The 16,951-nt window shown below is 33.9% G+C and overlaps 7 protein-coding genes across 7 annotated transcripts; 6 read left to right on the top strand and 1 right to left on the bottom strand.

Annotated features, from left to right (window-relative positions):
* Positions 1-952: 952 nt before the first annotated feature.
* RO3G_11816 (uncharacterized protein) lies at positions 953-1,501 on the top strand (the record flags this gene model as incomplete). Its single annotated transcript, XM_067666400.1, has 2 exons — positions 953-966; positions 1,096-1,501. The coding sequence occupies 2 exons, from the start codon at positions 953-955 to the stop codon at positions 1,499-1,501; spliced, it is 420 nt and encodes a 139-aa protein (XP_067522501.1).
* A 914-nt stretch (positions 1,502-2,415) lies between these two features.
* Positions 2,416-3,697, top strand: RO3G_11815 (uncharacterized protein; the record flags this gene model as incomplete). The annotated part of the gene is made up of 5 exons (XM_067666399.1): positions 2,416-2,500; positions 2,647-2,733; positions 2,792-3,031; positions 3,081-3,320; positions 3,363-3,697. The coding sequence occupies 5 exons, from the start codon at positions 2,416-2,418 to the stop codon at positions 3,695-3,697; spliced, it is 987 nt and encodes a 328-aa protein (XP_067522500.1).
* Positions 3,698-3,827: 130 nt separating this feature from the next.
* RO3G_11814 (uncharacterized protein) lies at positions 3,828-5,487 on the bottom strand (the record flags this gene model as incomplete). The annotated part of the gene is made up of 6 exons (XM_067666398.1): positions 3,828-4,475; positions 4,520-4,768; positions 4,814-4,972; positions 5,027-5,070; positions 5,119-5,356; positions 5,407-5,487. The coding sequence occupies 6 exons, from the start codon at positions 5,485-5,487 to the stop codon at positions 3,828-3,830; spliced, it is 1,419 nt and encodes a 472-aa protein (XP_067522499.1).
* A 933-nt stretch (positions 5,488-6,420) lies between these two features.
* RO3G_11813 (uncharacterized protein) lies at positions 6,421-9,299 on the top strand (the record flags this gene model as incomplete). The annotated part of the gene is made up of 11 exons (XM_067666397.1): positions 6,421-6,425; positions 6,479-6,548; positions 6,605-6,704; positions 6,753-6,931; positions 7,097-7,166; positions 7,262-7,302; positions 7,355-7,497; positions 7,673-8,151; positions 8,205-8,668; positions 8,719-8,904; positions 8,955-9,299. The coding sequence occupies 11 exons, from the start codon at positions 6,421-6,423 to the stop codon at positions 9,297-9,299; spliced, it is 2,082 nt and encodes a 693-aa protein (XP_067522498.1).
* A 2,154-nt stretch (positions 9,300-11,453) lies between these two features.
* Positions 11,454-12,494, top strand: RO3G_11812 (uncharacterized protein; the record flags this gene model as incomplete). The annotated part of the gene is made up of 1 exon (XM_067666396.1): positions 11,454-12,494. The coding sequence occupies one exon, from the start codon at positions 11,454-11,456 to the stop codon at positions 12,492-12,494; it is 1,041 nt and encodes a 346-aa protein (XP_067522497.1).
* A 2,427-nt stretch (positions 12,495-14,921) lies between these two features.
* Positions 14,922-15,454, top strand: RO3G_11811 (uncharacterized protein; the record flags this gene model as incomplete). Its single annotated transcript, XM_067666395.1, has 4 exons — positions 14,922-15,022; positions 15,078-15,150; positions 15,211-15,279; positions 15,341-15,454. The coding sequence occupies 4 exons, from the start codon at positions 14,922-14,924 to the stop codon at positions 15,452-15,454; spliced, it is 357 nt and encodes a 118-aa protein (XP_067522496.1).
* Positions 15,455-15,760: 306 nt separating this feature from the next.
* On the top strand, positions 15,761-16,877 carry RO3G_11810 (uncharacterized protein; the record flags this gene model as incomplete). The annotated part of the gene is made up of 3 exons (XM_067666394.1): positions 15,761-16,085; positions 16,138-16,304; positions 16,362-16,877. The coding sequence occupies 3 exons, from the start codon at positions 15,761-15,763 to the stop codon at positions 16,875-16,877; spliced, it is 1,008 nt and encodes a 335-aa protein (XP_067522495.1).
* Between the last annotated feature and the right edge of the window lie 74 nt (positions 16,878-16,951).

The raw sequence follows: 16,951 nt of genomic DNA, 5'->3' as shown, positions 1-16,951 counted from the left end.
TCTATACTCATGCTGAATCTTATTCTGCAGCTTTATCTTTATTTGGTCTATCAATGATTATGAAGGTTTCAATTACTTTATATTAGAATAGTTTAGTTTTGAGGTAATGCCGCTTTTTTTTTTTTTTTTTTTTTTTTACATAGATTCAAACCTTGTTGAATATATTTTGGTGAAAGCCACCTTCAAGTCGAACGAAAAGTCATTTTTAGCATATTTTAGCGTTGTAATCGATTCTTTATTATTGTATCAAGCACATTCAGCAATATCAAATATTTTGAATACCTCAAATGCTTATAAAGGACGCTTGATACTGATTGTGGTAGTGTTTACTGATCTGCTAACAATCAAATAAAAAATCCATGTTCATAGCAATTGAAGACTACAAGCAATCTATAGAGTTATTTGATTTCTTTTTTAATAATTCAGAGATCTCAAGCACTATTATAATAGTTGCATTAATAAAATGAAACCTTTGTCGCCTTTTGATTTGACTTGGTTCATTTGACAAAATGATAACTTCAGCCTCACATCCATTCAATTTATTAATTGTAGAGATCTTCAATTTTCAATGTACTACAAATAATAAAGTGGCAGAGAGCAAAACGTTGCACGAACTTGATGGTTTAATTGGATTAATGAAATAACAATTAGTAACAAATTTATATCACAAGCGCCTTTTAAGAAGAAATGATAGCTTTTATTAACAAATAATCTTATGAGAACATAAATAAGCTTTTTCCTAGTTGAAAAACAAACTGCTTCTAACCATTGTAATCATATGAAGAACATCAGAGGTTGTGTGAGAACTCCGAAGGTTAAGCCCCTGAATAAAAATAGAATTTGCATTGTTCTTCTAGCACTTTTGTCACTTGATAAAACTTCAAACTACCGATTACTTTTATGTAATATCAACAAATACCAGAATCTAGCAAATGTGGTTCAAAGGTAGATAATGAATAGTTCATGGTACAATCAATGTTTTTACGTCCACATTTGAAAACATGAGAATAATAGAGTGCTTGGCTGACTTTTATTTATATATAAATACATCTTTCCAATTATAAATCTACTCTTTTATCTTTTATTCATGAATAGTAATTTGTATGAATATAACCCTATTTATCCAAGCCTTCAAAGTAGACACTCGCCTATGAAAAAAAAGGATGTTGAAATCGACAATTCAGTTTACCAATTACTTGCCTTTTACCTTAACACCGACAAACTAGAATTACCATCTTTCACACATCCTAAACAACGCCGTTCTGCTAACCGTATTTATGAATCACGCTGTCGAAATTGGCTTGGAGAAGTCGATCAGGATCCACTTGAACGAAACACAGTATTCAACTCAAAAAGACCATTGATCAAGCTGGATGAATCTGTAAGAACAAGTAAAGCACGGTATCCCAAGTCTGTATCATTCGATGAAACTGTAACCATTATACCCCAAACTGATGATGAAGAAGATGATGTTTTTGTTGATGCTGTCGAGACAATTTAACACATATGTTTCCATGCATAAATGTATATTACTAGCCAACAGAGCCTACACATAGTATTTCCATATAAATAAATTATGTAAATCTTTTTTTTTTTATTTTTTTTATATTTTTGCATCTGCAAACCAATCAGCTAATTATTATATTTGTACTACAAATGCTTAATGAAATATGTTTAGCCTTAAGGAGAAAGCGACACATATCGTCTCTCTCTCTCTCTCTCTCTCTTGCCTTTGTTTTTTACTTAGCTGAATTTCCCTTGACTTTGGTATGCATATTAAGAAACTATTATTGAAGCTGCCTCTTTAGCTTTTATGCGTCTAAAAAATCTCTAACAACTAAAGCCAAACAGTCATGTATAGTTTCAAAGAATCTCGAGAGAAATGTGTTTTAATTTTTCGTGCTCAAGTCTTTCACGGTTTACGTAATTTGCTTGTGTAAAGATGCGATATTGCTTGATGAGATATCACAAGTGAAGATTAAAAAAAGGGGTAAGGTTGACAAGATGGTTTGTAGATGACTTGCTGAGGTGTATAAGCACTTTAGACAAGGTCTTGCGATGATGAGAATAGCTTCTGTAGTGGCTTGATACGACGCAGCAGGTTGTTTGTCGCACTAAAGAGTCTTGCCTGCAGAATAAAAATGTCCAAATTAGAAAAAAAAAAACAAAAAAAAAAAGCGTATACAATTAAAAAAAGATCATGATGCATTCAAGCCATACATATATAAAAAATATAAGCAATAAGTTGGTATATCTTCCTGAGTCGACCGAATATAACCATTTTTCGTTTGCGTTACTCAAAAGCATCTAATTCCATATCGAATTACGCGTCCTCTACTTTTTTTGGAAAAAAAATGCATAAAAAGCGGCCGTGTTTTCTAGGCTTTTTTTTTTTTCTTTTTTTCACAAAGGAAAATGACTGTAAAGTTAGAAAAAGATGTTATTCCTACTGCGGAAACCAAACTCAAGTTAGGTGGAGTTGTGGATGTACCGCCAATTGGTAAATAAACAATCACTGGATTGTTAGTATACAACGACTCATCAATTTTTAAAGCTATCGGTTGTTGGCAGTGGGGAGATAAAACGGGTATATAGAACATTGGTAAAAAAAAAAATAAAAAGATTATTCAATCATTTTTCTTTTAGTATGGGGCTGGACACCAGAGGCTGAAAAGGATGCCAAAGAGGCCTTTGATACAGCATTTGAATTGAATATTCCATTTTATGACTCGGGTAATTAATTTTCCTTTAGAAATGCATCATAGTCTTACTCTATTTACATGTCTTTTAGCTGAAGTATATGGAGATGGTGAATCAGAAAAAGAAATCAAGCGTTTTCAAGAAAAGTACAGTGAAGAAGAAAAGGCCAAACAAGTGATTGCTACTAAATATTTTCCTCACGCTCACCGTACTCAATTTCCTGACGTCTTGCTTTCTGCCCTTAAGGATTCCTTGTCTCGTCTGGGTAGTTTCAAAGTAGATCTTTACCAAATTCATGCACCCATTCATCCTGTTGAAATTGAAGTGGTTGGTAAGTAGAAAGGTCTGACCAAGAGCCCAAGTAACCTCTTTTATTATAGCCAATGCATTAGCAGATGCTTATGAAGCTGGTCTCGTAAGGACCGTGGGTGTTTCAAATTATAGTATTGAAGAAATCAAAAGAATGCACGCTGCTTTACAAAAAAGAAATATTCCTTTGGCATCCAACCAAATTTCTTATTCTCTCACACGCACTATTCCCGAGAAATCTGGGCTAATCAAATTGTGTCATGATCTTGGCATCGTCATCTTGGCTTATTCTCGCAAGTGCACCATGATTTGTATATATAAAAAACCCCTCTCCTAATCTTGTCTTTGTATAGCACTCAGTATGGGCTTATTGACCGGCAAATACCCACCTCATGGTCCACCTCCAAAGGGTCGTGAAAGATGGTTCAGTCGATTTGACAAGGAACAACTGACGCAGTTGTTGGCTGTGTTGAAAAGACTGGGTGAAAAGTACGGAAAGACGCAAAGTGCGATTGCCTTGAACTGGTGTATCGTTAAGGGTACGATACCTCTTGGAGGAGCAAGAACAGCAGAACATGTCAGACAAAATGCTGAAGCCCTTGGATTTCGATTGACAGACGATGAGGTTTCTGAACTTGACAAGTATTCTTTTGAAGGATCAAACAACAATGAGTGGCAACATGGATAAATGATTAAAAATAAAAATGAATTTCTTTTGTCTTGTACACTGACAGACTTTCTGTAATCTTTTGATTTTGCATCCATGCCTTTTTTTTATAAACAATAGAGTCATATAATATCAATTGCAGCTTTATTTGTTATTCTATGGCTTGTAAAATGCCATTTAAGGTATTATTATTGCTTGTTGGCTCTAACTTTAAAATACGTGACATGACATTAAATAACTCAACATTCCAAAATGGTTTTATCGTCTTGTCCTCTGGGAAATCAGGTCCTCTTGCTACAAATATCGCTCTTGATTCCGGGGACAGATTATCATAACCATGAACACCCCGTGGCGAATAACCTTTGCCTAAATTAGGATCAAATTCTTGATGTGTGACAAAATTCCAACCAGGATCTGGCAGGACGATGAGGGGTGGTATTCTGATATGATGACGGAAATGAAAGCGACTTGGAATGTCCTTTCGTTTGTAGACTTGGAAATGAGGTGCTTTGGACTGTAATCGTCGAAAGGCTTGATATAATCGCTCGACTGATTCATCTTCATCCAATTCTGGATGAACACGAATACCCAAGATGGGAAAAGTCTCAATGCGCCATATCAATGATAATTCTTGCTCTGTTAATTCTTGATCATAAAATATCAAGCGATGTTCGTCTGTTGCTGACATGCCATGATCACTGACAATGATTATATTAATAATGTCTGTCAAGTTCCTTTCCTTTATGCCTTCCAATAATCTTCCAATGCTTTTATCAGCCATTCTTAATTCTTTCATTGTCTTTGTGTTGATTAGTACACGTAAAGCGATCTCTACCTTTATACCTCATTAGCAAAAGGACCGTAACGATGACCAGCTTGATCTATTTGAGGCACATATAATCCAATGAACTGAGGTCTATCTTCAATAGGTAAATCAATCCAATCAAACACTTGATCTACTTTCTCATCAAAAGTAACAAAATCATCATAAGCAACTGAATAAGTAGGCCTAAGTCCCTGAAAGCTCGTACTACAACCTGGCCACATGATAACACCCGATTTTTTATTCTGCTTTACTGCTGTGATCCAAATCTATGCTTACTTTAGTGAAAGGCACTCTTTGTCCATCTTACTTACAGGTTCACCACCCCACCATTTAGAATCCCAACTGTGATCAGGGCTTTTATAATTAAAAGTATCATTTAACAATGGATCGTAAAAATAGTTACCAACGATACCGTGTGACTCTGGGTATAATCCAGTGACCAAAGACCAATGATTAGGAAAAGTAATTGGCTAATGAAAGATTAGGTTTCTCTTTTTTTTATATTTCCTATTAAATTATTTTACAGGAAAGGATGGTGTCATATATTTAGCTCTTGCTCCGTCTTTAGCTGTTGATAAAGGTTAATGTTTATAAAGCCATATTTAAAATATTATACCCATTTGAGTTAATACTGGAGTAATAAATAAATCCAAATCATGGTTGACTACACCATCCAATGAAACAAATAAGACGGTTGGTGCAAATAGATGAGAACCATTATTATAAATAGGTTCATGATCAATAGGTAGCCCAGATACGTTCAATATCCAGTAAAAAATAACTCCTACAGTTAATAAACTTCCTATACTTGACAAGAAAATAAGGCCACGATGAAGTTGATAAAAAGAGCTTGTCTACAATATGCATTTAGTATCTATTTTCCTTCTCTATCCTATTCCTTTACTTCTTCTTCTGGTGGTCCAATCGATTGATATTGAGTATAAAAGTCTGTTGCTCTAGGGTGCTTGTTGTCATTTAAAGTCATTCTTTACCAACGAAGAAGAAGAAGGGAAAAAAAAAAAAAAAAAAAAAAAAAAGATAAGCAAGACTAAAAGAGGGAAAAAAAAAATGCATTTATACCCGGACTTTTAATTAAGGAGAAAAGAAAAAGAGTTAAAAAGAGACAATGAACAACAGACAATCATGTAACCATAGTAATAAATAAAGAAGACAATAGGTTATATGAATCATATAATAAATTATTTACACCAACAACCCCTCCATTCATATCTTCACTTTCCCGTTATTTTTGACTCATAATTATATTAAAAAAAGACGTCATGAAACTGCGCATAAAAATGGAATTTTTGCTTTGATAGGGTTTTTTTTTTTAAAAAAAAAAAAAAATGACAGCCCTACAAGAAAAGAAACAAACGCCCATTTTACATTTAACAGGAGGTGCTTTGTCAGGCATGGTAGCATGTGTTGCTCTACAACCACTTGATTTGATTAAAACACGATTACAACAACACCGACAAGACCATTTGGCTTTTTTGAAAGAAGCCAAAAACAAGGGCCTTAAAGTAGCACCACAAAAAAGGTAATCAGGCCATCCGGTGAAGTATGACTAATAATCTATCTAGTAATATATATTCTACAATAAAAGATGTTGTACATAACAATGGATACAGTGGACTTTGGAGAGGAACTATACCTACTATTATGAGGTAAGAATAATAATTTAGAAAATGCCCCCCCTTCCTCTAACGATAAGACTAGAAATGTACCTGGTTCTGCTCTTTATTTCTTTGCTTTATCTGAAATACGACAGATTGTTTCAAATTCACGATCATTTTGGAAGCCTGTTATGAATAACAATAAGGGATCATCAACGTTGGGAGAATTTTGTTTTCAGGTTCAACAGCAAGAGGAGCAGTTGGATACATCATGATGCCTATTACAGTAGTCAAAGTGAGATATGAGGTAAGTTGGTGTTGATGAGAGCAGGGAAAAGACATAACATTGTACTTTAATAGAGCAACCTCTATAATTATACAAGTCTATCGCAAGCTTTTACGTCTATTGTTAGAACAGATGGAATACGAGGTAATAGAGGCTTATGATGATGATAAATGTATACATCTGTATACTTAATCTATTAGAAAGGATTATTTGCTGGATATGGCGCAACATTTATTCGTGATGCACCTTTTGCTGGTATTTATTTATTTTTCTATGAAGGATTTAAATCATGGGCAAATGGTAAATGTCAATAGAATAGCTCTAGATGGGTATTGATGATGAATATAGACTATGCAGATAGTCATCAAAAACCGATTGCAAACGCATTGGTTAATTTAGGGTCTGGAGTGGCTGCTGGTATGGCCGCTACATGTACCACACAACCTTTTGATATGCTAAAGACGCGTATGCAACTGAAGCCTGTTATTTACAAAAACCTTTTACAATCAGCAAAGAAAGTCTACTTGGTAAGTAATAGAGAGAGAGTAAATGAGAATGATGTGGCTCATAAGCATATAGGAGGAAGGCATCATGGGATTCTTTGATGGGATAAGTGTAAGGTTAATTAGAAAACCACTGAATTCTGCCATTTCTTGGACAATTTATGAAGAAGTGGTACGATGGTATAATAGAAAGGATATCCTATTAAAAGAAAAACTGTAACCTTTTCTTTTTTATTTTCCCGCTTCATTCATGCTTCCTGTATTTTATTCCGCTAAATAAGTTTTTTTTTTTTTTTTTTTTTTTTTTTTTCCTTCTTTCTCTTTTGATGAGTACAAAAACACTTGTTATTTTAGCTTCTTCACTTGAAGCAACACAAATAGAACATGATATTAGAGTAAGAAGAATGCATCCGATGAATTTTATAATAACCCCATATCAACTTTTAGAATCATTATGAATTAAAACATTTAAAATTTCGTGGTGTACCTAAAGGATTATTGCCACTTTCAGGAAAGCCTGCAGTGGGTTGGTTATATGATCATCTAAAGGATCATTTTTCTCAAACTTACATTGTTGCCAATGCATACAAGTAAGAACTTGTGATGTATTCTATCTTGTAGCTCACCCTCCCCCAATTATTTTAGTTTTAAACATTATGAACGTTGGGCAAGTTCTGTCAATTTTCCTAGGGAAAACATACTCAATAAGGGTCTAAGGTAAATTAGATTTTCGTCATAGTTATTTAAACAAACATGCCTTCTTAGCAAAGGGATCTTGGCTGACTTGGCCTTTCTTCACCGCGTCAAAGGAGTTGATCAAGACATCGTAATCACTTTTCCACATGTATTCTGGGACGAATCAGAACATGTGGATCGATTATTAAGTTGCACTAATTTTACCTTGTGTACAGCATACGGTTTACCTGTTGCCTTTGGATTAAGCCTTGAAGCAGTGGCATGTCTTGATGAATATATGCTTACGTTGGAAGCAAATGAATCAGAAAAAGAATTAGTAGATTATGTAAAGAGGCAGGAATCAAATTCCTTCATCACGATTGCTAAAGGGGCCACTTTATTTGATTTTGCAGATCCCACACTTTCTTTTCAGACATACCTCGATCACTGGGAAAACTGTATGCGTTATGAATTAAAGTCAAAAGAAATCAGTTTGAAAACGAACCCGATCCATCAAAGGGCCTATGCTCGTGTGGGTTTGATGGGTAATCCAAGCGATGGATTCTTTGGTATATAAAAGAAAAACAAGCCAAAAAGCAGCGGATACTCATCTTTATCACAGGAAAAACAATGTCTTTACTTGTATCCAACTTTTGGGCAGAAGCAACCTTGATCCCGAATACCAGAGATGATTTGGAAACCATCACCATTTTGCCAAATCCTGTTTCTGACCCTCACAATTTTTCTTCGATGGCCTGCTTGGCTGGAATCTCAGAGATTGATGGGTATGAAACGGGCGATCGTCTGCTACAGGCATGTTGCAAGGTCTTTTATCGACACTGCCAATCTCAGGGTATACAGATCAGTACCCAACAAGGATTCAAGATGATGTTTGAAACCAACGTGCCGCGACAGGTCGGCCTGGCGGGCTCATCGGCCATTATCACTGCACTTTGGAAGGCGTTGATGGTATTTTATGACGTGAGTGAAGAACAGATACCTTTGGAGTTACAGGCAAGTTTGGTGCTGAAAGTAGAACAGGAGGAATTGGGGATTGCTGCTGGTCTTCAAGATAGAGTGATCCAGGTACAGACACAGATGGTATAGGAGTACTTGTACTAAACCAAGCATCATAGTCTTTTGGTGGATTGGTCTATATGGATTTTAATAAGGAATATATGGAAAAGCATGGTTATGGAAAATATGAGAGACTGAAGGTTGCCTTGTTACCCAAGTTATGGTTAGCCTATATTGCTGATCCTGAGGATTCTGGAAAAGTACACAGTACAGTAAAACAACGTTTTCTCAATGGTGAACCTGAGGTACGATAAAGATAAAAAATGCATTCACTAGATAATAATTATGATGACAGATTATGAAAGCAATGGAAAAGTTTGCATCCTTTACAGATGAAGCTCGTCTTGCTTTAGAAAGAAAAGATCATCAAGCATTTGCTCAACTCATGTCCTCTAATTTTAATCTTCGCAGACAAGTGTATGGTGATACTGTCGTGGGCGCCTCTAATTTGAGAATGATTGAACTTGCCAGACAGCATAACTGTGCAGCCAAGTTTCCTGGCAGTGGTGGTGCTGTCGTTGGCATGTGGAATGGTCCTGATAAAGGCACTGAACAAAAAGATCTGCTGAGCCTCAGACGAGCATTAGAAAGCGAAGGATTTGTGTTTGTGATGTTATCGCCCAAAGTATATGAACAATAAATAAACAATAGACGTTGATACTCTCTCTCTCTCTCTTTTTGCTTGAAAGGAGATGGAACGTGCGAATTAAAAACACTGTGGTTTATAACATTAGAAAAGTGATTCAAATTGTGGATAAGCAAAGATTTTAAGATGGCCAAAAAGAGCAACTTAGGATTTTAGTCCCTATTTAAGCATAGCTTAATCTTGTTTGCCTCTCGAGCTAGGGGGAAACGATAAAAGATGAGAGGTGTACAAGAAAGAATGATGATCTACACCAACATGCTTTCTATTTCTCTGATGATCGAATGTCAATACAAAAAAAGATTTTATTCACACATAAAACAGAGTTGAAGCGTTCATCTTCATTTCGTGTGCTCATCTATCAAAAGGACGATCACTCCACCTGTTCACTTCAAGAACAAAGGACGCGTCCATCTTTATTAAACTGTAAAGAGATCATATCAACACCTTTAACATCTTTTCTAGCTTATTCTTTTAGTAAAAAAAAAAAAAAGGGTGTTCCTAAGCAACCCTATCTGGGCTTATAGCTCCTCTCTTTCAAATCATTTTTTACTTGTATGAATTGACAAGCAGTCTTTAATCATACAGCCATGCGGTTGAAATGATAATTGCGTGAAAATACTGTTTTACAAGACTTATTTCAACCTTTCCTTTTTTTCATGACAAAACAGTAGCCTCATTTTTAGATTCTAAAGCAACACTTTGTTTTATTCATGAACAATAAACTTATTTTTCCAAACTCACTAAAGAAAACAAGAATGGCAAAAATATATAAAAGAGAGGAAATTTCGTCATTTTAAAAAAAGTGATCAGTCAACTGGCTGTTTACTAATCATTGCTAGTCTTTATTATTTGCATAAAGTCTCATTTATTAATGACAAAGAGAACAAAAAAAAAAAAAAAAAAAGAGAGAGGGTTACACTATAATTTATTAGAAAAGAAGAATGATGGCCAGAGATAAATGTCTTTTTATTTTTACTTTTTTTAGGCTTATAGAAATCCCGGTATTTTACAATAAGAAAAAATTTTTTAGATCCGCTTCTTTTATCAAATAGAATAAAATAAGGGGAGATGATAAAAGCATAGAATAATGGTTTTGTATGAAACATGATTGTATTCTATTTTTAGTTTCAAGTAGAAAAAGAGACATGCTTCCAAACATGCTTTATTGGATATAGTTTTTAAAAGAAATAGTTTCTAAATTAGGAATATTTATTTTAAAGTTTAATTGGAATGAACCGAGTATGCATCCGATCACCGTTTTTCCGTTTAAAAGCTACATTTTCTTTTGAAAAAGATTCACTTGTTTTTACTCTTTGACTTGGAATCTAGTGTTATTTGTAGTTGATTGTTATATTTATTGAATTAAAATGATTTACATTGAATACTCTAAACAGTTGATGTTTAATATTTTATTTCATCTTTTGAATTTAAAGAAATTCAAGAAAATTTAAATATAAAAGAAGAAATTGATCAAACATGATTGTTTTAGCTCACAGCTCTTTTTTATCATCACTCTTTATTATTAACCTTCACTTTGCGGTCTTTAAACAATAATTGATAAACCCCGATAGAAGATCAACACTGTTTGACAGAACTAAAAATGAGTATGTTTTTATTATTATTTGGATGACATGTTTTGTAATTTTTAAAAATAATTTTTTTTTTTTACTGAACAAATTAATATTTATATTTTGGATGAATTTTGTAGTAAAGTAATTGCATCCTTTTTCCCACATGTAATTTTTTTTTTTAGTAAAGGAACACATTATAATAACAATGGATTCAACAAGCATTATCATCCTTTACAGATTCAAAAAAAAAAAAAAAAAAAAAAAAAGAAAATTAAAAGAGTGAGTTCTATACATCTCTTCTTTCCCCTTCCTCTCTCCTTTTTTTTTTATTCCAGTTTTGATTCACAAGGCATTGAAATTTGAATTCTTTTGGAATAAACCAAATAAAAAAAAAAAAATAGCAGAAATGGAAAAAATAAATGACTGAGATAGACGTGCGCTACAGAACTTTCCAACTTTTCTCTCCTCAATTTAAATATCCAAATATAGTAAATTTGGATTTACACTTGCTTATTTAATTTTTTTTTTTTCTTCATTTTCTTTTCTTTCATTTTTTTTTATAAGAAAAAAAAAAAAAATGGTACATTCAATAGAAGTCTTTCTTCAACCACCTTCACCAAAACAATCTAAAGAATACAAGTTACCATCGATCAATACACTCTATTCACTCTCTTTGGATGCTGATGAAATTCAAAGGCAACAACTTCCGACTGTTTGTTTAACAGATCAACAAAACAATCATCCTACAACGACTGATGCAAGTGATAGTCGCAAGTTAAATACACTTGAACCACATCCATGTCTGACAGTCATCACTTCTCCGATATCAAATTCATCAAGTCCACGCATCAGTATCTCTTCTCCTTCACTGTCTCCCATATCAGCTATTTCTCCTTTAATATCACCTATTGCAGATGGTTCTAGTTTACTTGCTCCTCCAGACATGATGTCCTTTCGTCGTTGTCGTTCTGTGTCAAATAATTCTTCACCTTCTTGTTCACCATCTTATAATTATAGATCACTTTCAGAGCCACCAGCATTTGATTTAATTCTATCTTCTCCTACTTCAGCAACAGAAGAAGATGATGAAGTTGAAAGTCCAAAAGAAAAAGGAAAACAACCAGATTATTTATCTCCTAATAGCCCTATTAATTTTAATAATCATCCTTTGTTTGGTCCCAAAAGAAAAAGAGGTAGACCACCAAATACGAGTAGACCAGAATCACAAACAGACAATCATTGGACATTTATCAAACCTACCGTTTGGGATGTGAAAAATAAAAGTTTTGATATAAGAAACAGAAAGCATCAAAATGATTACAGTCATAATAATAACAATACCCTACACGCACCATCATCATCAACTACAGAGAACAATGTCATCAACACATTCACTAGTACAAATATGGACATGACCCTAAGTATACCCAAAAAGAAAAGAGGTCGTAAACCTAAAAAACAATTAGCTGGAAATTCATGCTTTGTATGGAAAGATTTAACTGCGCCAAGAGGAGCAAATAAAAAGAGAATGATTCGATTAGAAAAATTAACAGACAATCGTTCATTGCTACCTGCTACTATGCCCATACCGCGTTATCAACCACCAAGACAAGACTAATACACAATTCATGTATACATTATTATTATGCTCATTAGCACTAAAAAATAAAAAAGAGAACACACATACTTTCTCTTTGAAATGTATAAAGAAACCCTTCTTTTTTCTGTTCAACCAATTTGAAATTCAGGGGGGAGAGGGAAGATGAAATGGATGTCTCCGCTATGCCAAGAACTAATAAACTTGTGATTCGTTGAAGGATGCATGTACATGTTTCTTTTTTGGTTGCAAACAATCCTAAGCATCCTTTTTAAATCATTAGCAACATGTAGACTGTCTCTTGAGTTTTAATATAAAAGAGGCAAAGACTACAGTGTCATGCTTGACTCAATCATAAACCTATCTCAACTTATGACGCGTAACTTGACTTATTCCACCTTTCATGCTAACAAGAAAGCTCACAACGCTATCCTATTTGAAACAAGTCATGTTGAACCATCCACCTTTGAAAAATACCAAATAGCACATTCGTTTTTTTTTTTTTTTTTTTTTTTTGCATAGAAGGAAATATTAAAATTTTGGCTGCTATGCAGTCCGAATTAGATCCGCTTTATTGACCAAAAAGTCAATCTTTCCATCTTTGACCAATGACTTGCTGTTGATTTGATTGTCTACAGTCATTTCTTTAAATTGTTGAAAGATTTGCGCATTTATTAAATTATGAAAACTTGAATTTACATACTGATTTGAACCTTAACAACTAAATAAAGAGTTATTAAACATAACTTTTGAAACATTCTTTATCATCCTTTTCTTATCAACAAATATAAAAGGCAGTGAATAAAGTTCTTTTCATTTCCAAGGATGAAAGCCTTTATAAGAGAGACATCAAAATTGGTAGTAGTCCAAAAAAATAAAAGTCAAGGTTACAATGTCTTCTTTAGTAGCAACCAAGGCGGTGGTGCTGCTAGTCAGGATCAGCGCAGTGTTTCCTTTGACAGTGAAGAAGACAAGTACCCTATTTCCTTTGATACAGAAACTTTCTAACGTTTCTATCAGGCAAACATAAGGTCCAAACTGATTCTTTCTCTTTTATTCATACTTGTATTTTTGTCTTGAAAATTATTGTAATATAACACGCAATTTGATTTGTAAAAAATCTTGTATGCTTTCATTACTTCAGTTTCCTACCCTTTTCAACAATGATTGAATATTTAGCAAAGTGACAATCCCAAGAAAAAAAAAAAAAAAAAAAAAAACTCGAAACACTTTACATTTACTGATGCTTGTTTTTCTTTTTTTTCAAAAAAAAAAAAAAATATTTTTTCAAATCAACTCATTCAGCAAGTCATTCATTACAAGACTACGCATGGAAGGCTTACATACCCGCAGAAAAGCCAAGACTTACCCAGAAGACGAATTAGAATACTTGGATGAAGTAGGTATGCTAAAGACTAGAATTAACTCATCAAGAATCTAACAAGCAATAAAGAACAAGAAACGTTATTACAAGATCTAAGAAATCAAAATGATGCAGCAAATCAGAATATACTTGTAAACATGGAGTCCATTTTTATAATTGCAATTCTTAAACATCTTTATATTTTAGAAAGGACTATTGGTTATAAATTGCTTGACTTCTTTGCTGTATGTATATAATCATACAAAGTGAAATTAATGAAACTCAAGTTGCGTTATTAGTTACATAAGTTTATTGGCTCAATCAAGTAGAAAGCCTATGATACCAATTGCAAATATTGTGATAACTGTCTATGGCTCTATTGGTGTATTCCGTACAGCGGCTATTAGCAGTATTTTATCCACAAGTTTTTCATTCTTTATGTTGGCTATTAAAAGCAAAATTGACCTTTTTGGGATCAACAAACTCTTGTCTATCGAACCACAACATGCTTTCTTTATAGGCGTAGGATCTTTAGTGCTAGGAATAGTTGGCCCAATGACGTGTTTATTTTATAACGTTAGTCTGGTCGAATTGATATTTTGGAGTATACCTTTGATTATATCAGGTATATATTATATCGCATATTACATGATGAAGCAAGTTCAACAAGATTTGGATGAACTCGAACGATCAAAGTATAAATACAAAGCTGCTTAAAATGGATAATAAAGCAGTACGCAAATTTCTCTGTTTTTTTTTCTTTTTCTTTTTCTTTTTGCTCTTTCTCTTTCTTACAACAAATGTCTGACTCAGATTCACCTCTAGAAATTTGCTATCGTTGTAGAAAAGGACCTCCAGAAACAAAAAAGACACTCTACGAATGTCAATATTGTCCCTTAATGTGGCATGAAACTTGCTTATCTCCTCCCTTTAATCTTGTGTTTGAGAAAAACTGGATGTGCCCACAACATCACGAACATTTGCTGGTAAAATGTCTGGATGAAAACAAGACAATTTCTAACTTGATAAACCAGAGTTCACGAAATAGAAGATCTTCAGCCGAGATTCAGCTAAACAATGAAATCATGATGTTTGAAACAGCAGATGAAATAATGAAATATGGTGGTGTTGTTTATAGTGTGTCTGCAAAAGCAATTGAAGATGAATTCTTGAGATATACAAGAAGGTAAACTTTGAGTGAAACACACCTACAGTATGAATTCAAACGAATTTTATACTAGATTTCGTCGCTACTCTTCAAAAAGCGCATTTTATGTCAACAAGGAGAACACACCTCCAGAAAACGAAGGCGATGTATGCTAACAAGATGTACAAACTTAATTTTTTCCTTGTAACCAATACTTATATATATAGGAATCTTCTTCAGAGTACATTGAAACAGAAGTGGATGGTATCCAAATGTTATTAGATGCTGCAGCAGAGGTATATTTGTATAGATGTTTTCAGTACGTGTTTAATATCTAATTGACCGTATTCATAATAGACTGAAAGCTACCCATCTGAGGAAGAAGATCCTGAACATAGAAAATATAAAGCTATAGAGGAGCTAGTCAACTTGGTTGGGGAAGATGCTCTTTTGGAGATGTTATCGAGATAATCTTGTGTATATATAATATCTCATTTTGTAAATAGCTTTTTTGTATATAATAAATGTACAAAAAAAAAAAAGAACGCATTCATTTCTCTCTTTGATAAATACAAATAGTTGAAAATAATGCTTTGTTTAAAATAATTTCAGATAAAAACTGATTTCTTTAGGATGCTATTTAATTCTGTCAATGAGTATTAAAAAATTCGTATAAAAAAAAATCTAGCGAGTCTGTACTAAGATTTAAAAAGTAACAATTTAGACAAACTTGAATTTAAATTGCCGAACCCTTTTTTTTTGTTTTTTCAAAATAAAATGTCAAGTTCAATTGACATTCAAACTTGTACAAACATTCTTCCTCCTTTCCAGTTGATTAAAAGTATTGACCTTGGATACCAAGAGGAGTATGTCTTTGATGTTACAGCCAATAGTCACTATGGAATTACTTCTGCCTCAGATAACTTTATTCGACTATATGATCTCAGCACTCTACAATTAGCTCAAACAATACCAGCCCATGAAAATAAAATATCTCAAATCAAACTGAAAAGTGATCAGTATTTATTTTCTGCAAGCGAGGACTGTACCCTGAAACGCTGGGATTTACGTGCCGGAAGTATACCGGTTCAATGTTTCAAATGTAAGAATGAAGAATTGTCTGTCTGCGGTGCTGTGATTAATAAATTTATTAGATCAAAAGCCTATAACGGCATTTGACGTTAACTGTAATGACACCATGGCTATTGCAGGTACAGAGCTTACCTTTGACGATCACGCCGCCAATCTCGCCTTTTTTGATACACGACAAACTTCTCTGTTACATGCATTCAATGAGTCTCATGGTGACGATATTACAGAGGTAAGAAGTATAAAACAAAAGTGAACGTGTTTATATTCATATGACGCTTGCTTATAGATCAAGTCACATCCCACTTTAGCTGCTCAATTCATATCGAGCTCAACTGATGGGCTGATCAATAACTACGACGTGACAGAATTTGATGAGGAAGAAGCGTTGATATCCGTAGTAAATTCGGGGTCATCTGTGAGCAAAGCTGGATACTTTGGACCTGAAGCTGAATACCTTTACTGCATGACGCATATCGAAACTTTCTCACTTCATACATTAGAAGGCGATTTGATATGCGACTATGGAGATATTCGAAACATTGGATTAACTCAGGTTGATTATGCAGTCGATTGCAGTTATGATCCAATCTCTAGCCGATTCTATTTGATCACCGGAAGCAACACAGGAACCGTTGACTTTTTTCACGTCAACATTGGCCAACTTCAGCACTGTCAGCAACTAAGTGTGGGCGATCTTGGACATTCAGACGTTGTGCGCTCACTATTTTGGAACCATCCAACACAGAGCATATTGACAGGCGGAGAAGATGGAAAGTTGTGTGCTTGGCAAGGACAAGCTTAGACATAAATAATTTAAAAATAAAAAAATACAATTTACTTTATTCAATGATATTATTAACCACAGTCAGGTATGTA

The sequence above is a fragment of the Rhizopus delemar genome, genomic scaffold (genome assembly GCF_000149305.1).
Source record: "Rhizopus delemar RA 99-880 supercont3.9 genomic scaffold, whole genome shotgun sequence".
Lineage (NCBI taxonomy): Eukaryota > Fungi > Mucoromycota > Mucoromycetes > Mucorales > Rhizopodaceae > Rhizopus > Rhizopus delemar.
The sequence above is the reverse complement of the archived record's forward strand: the minus strand, read 5'-3'. Positions and strand labels throughout refer to the sequence as shown.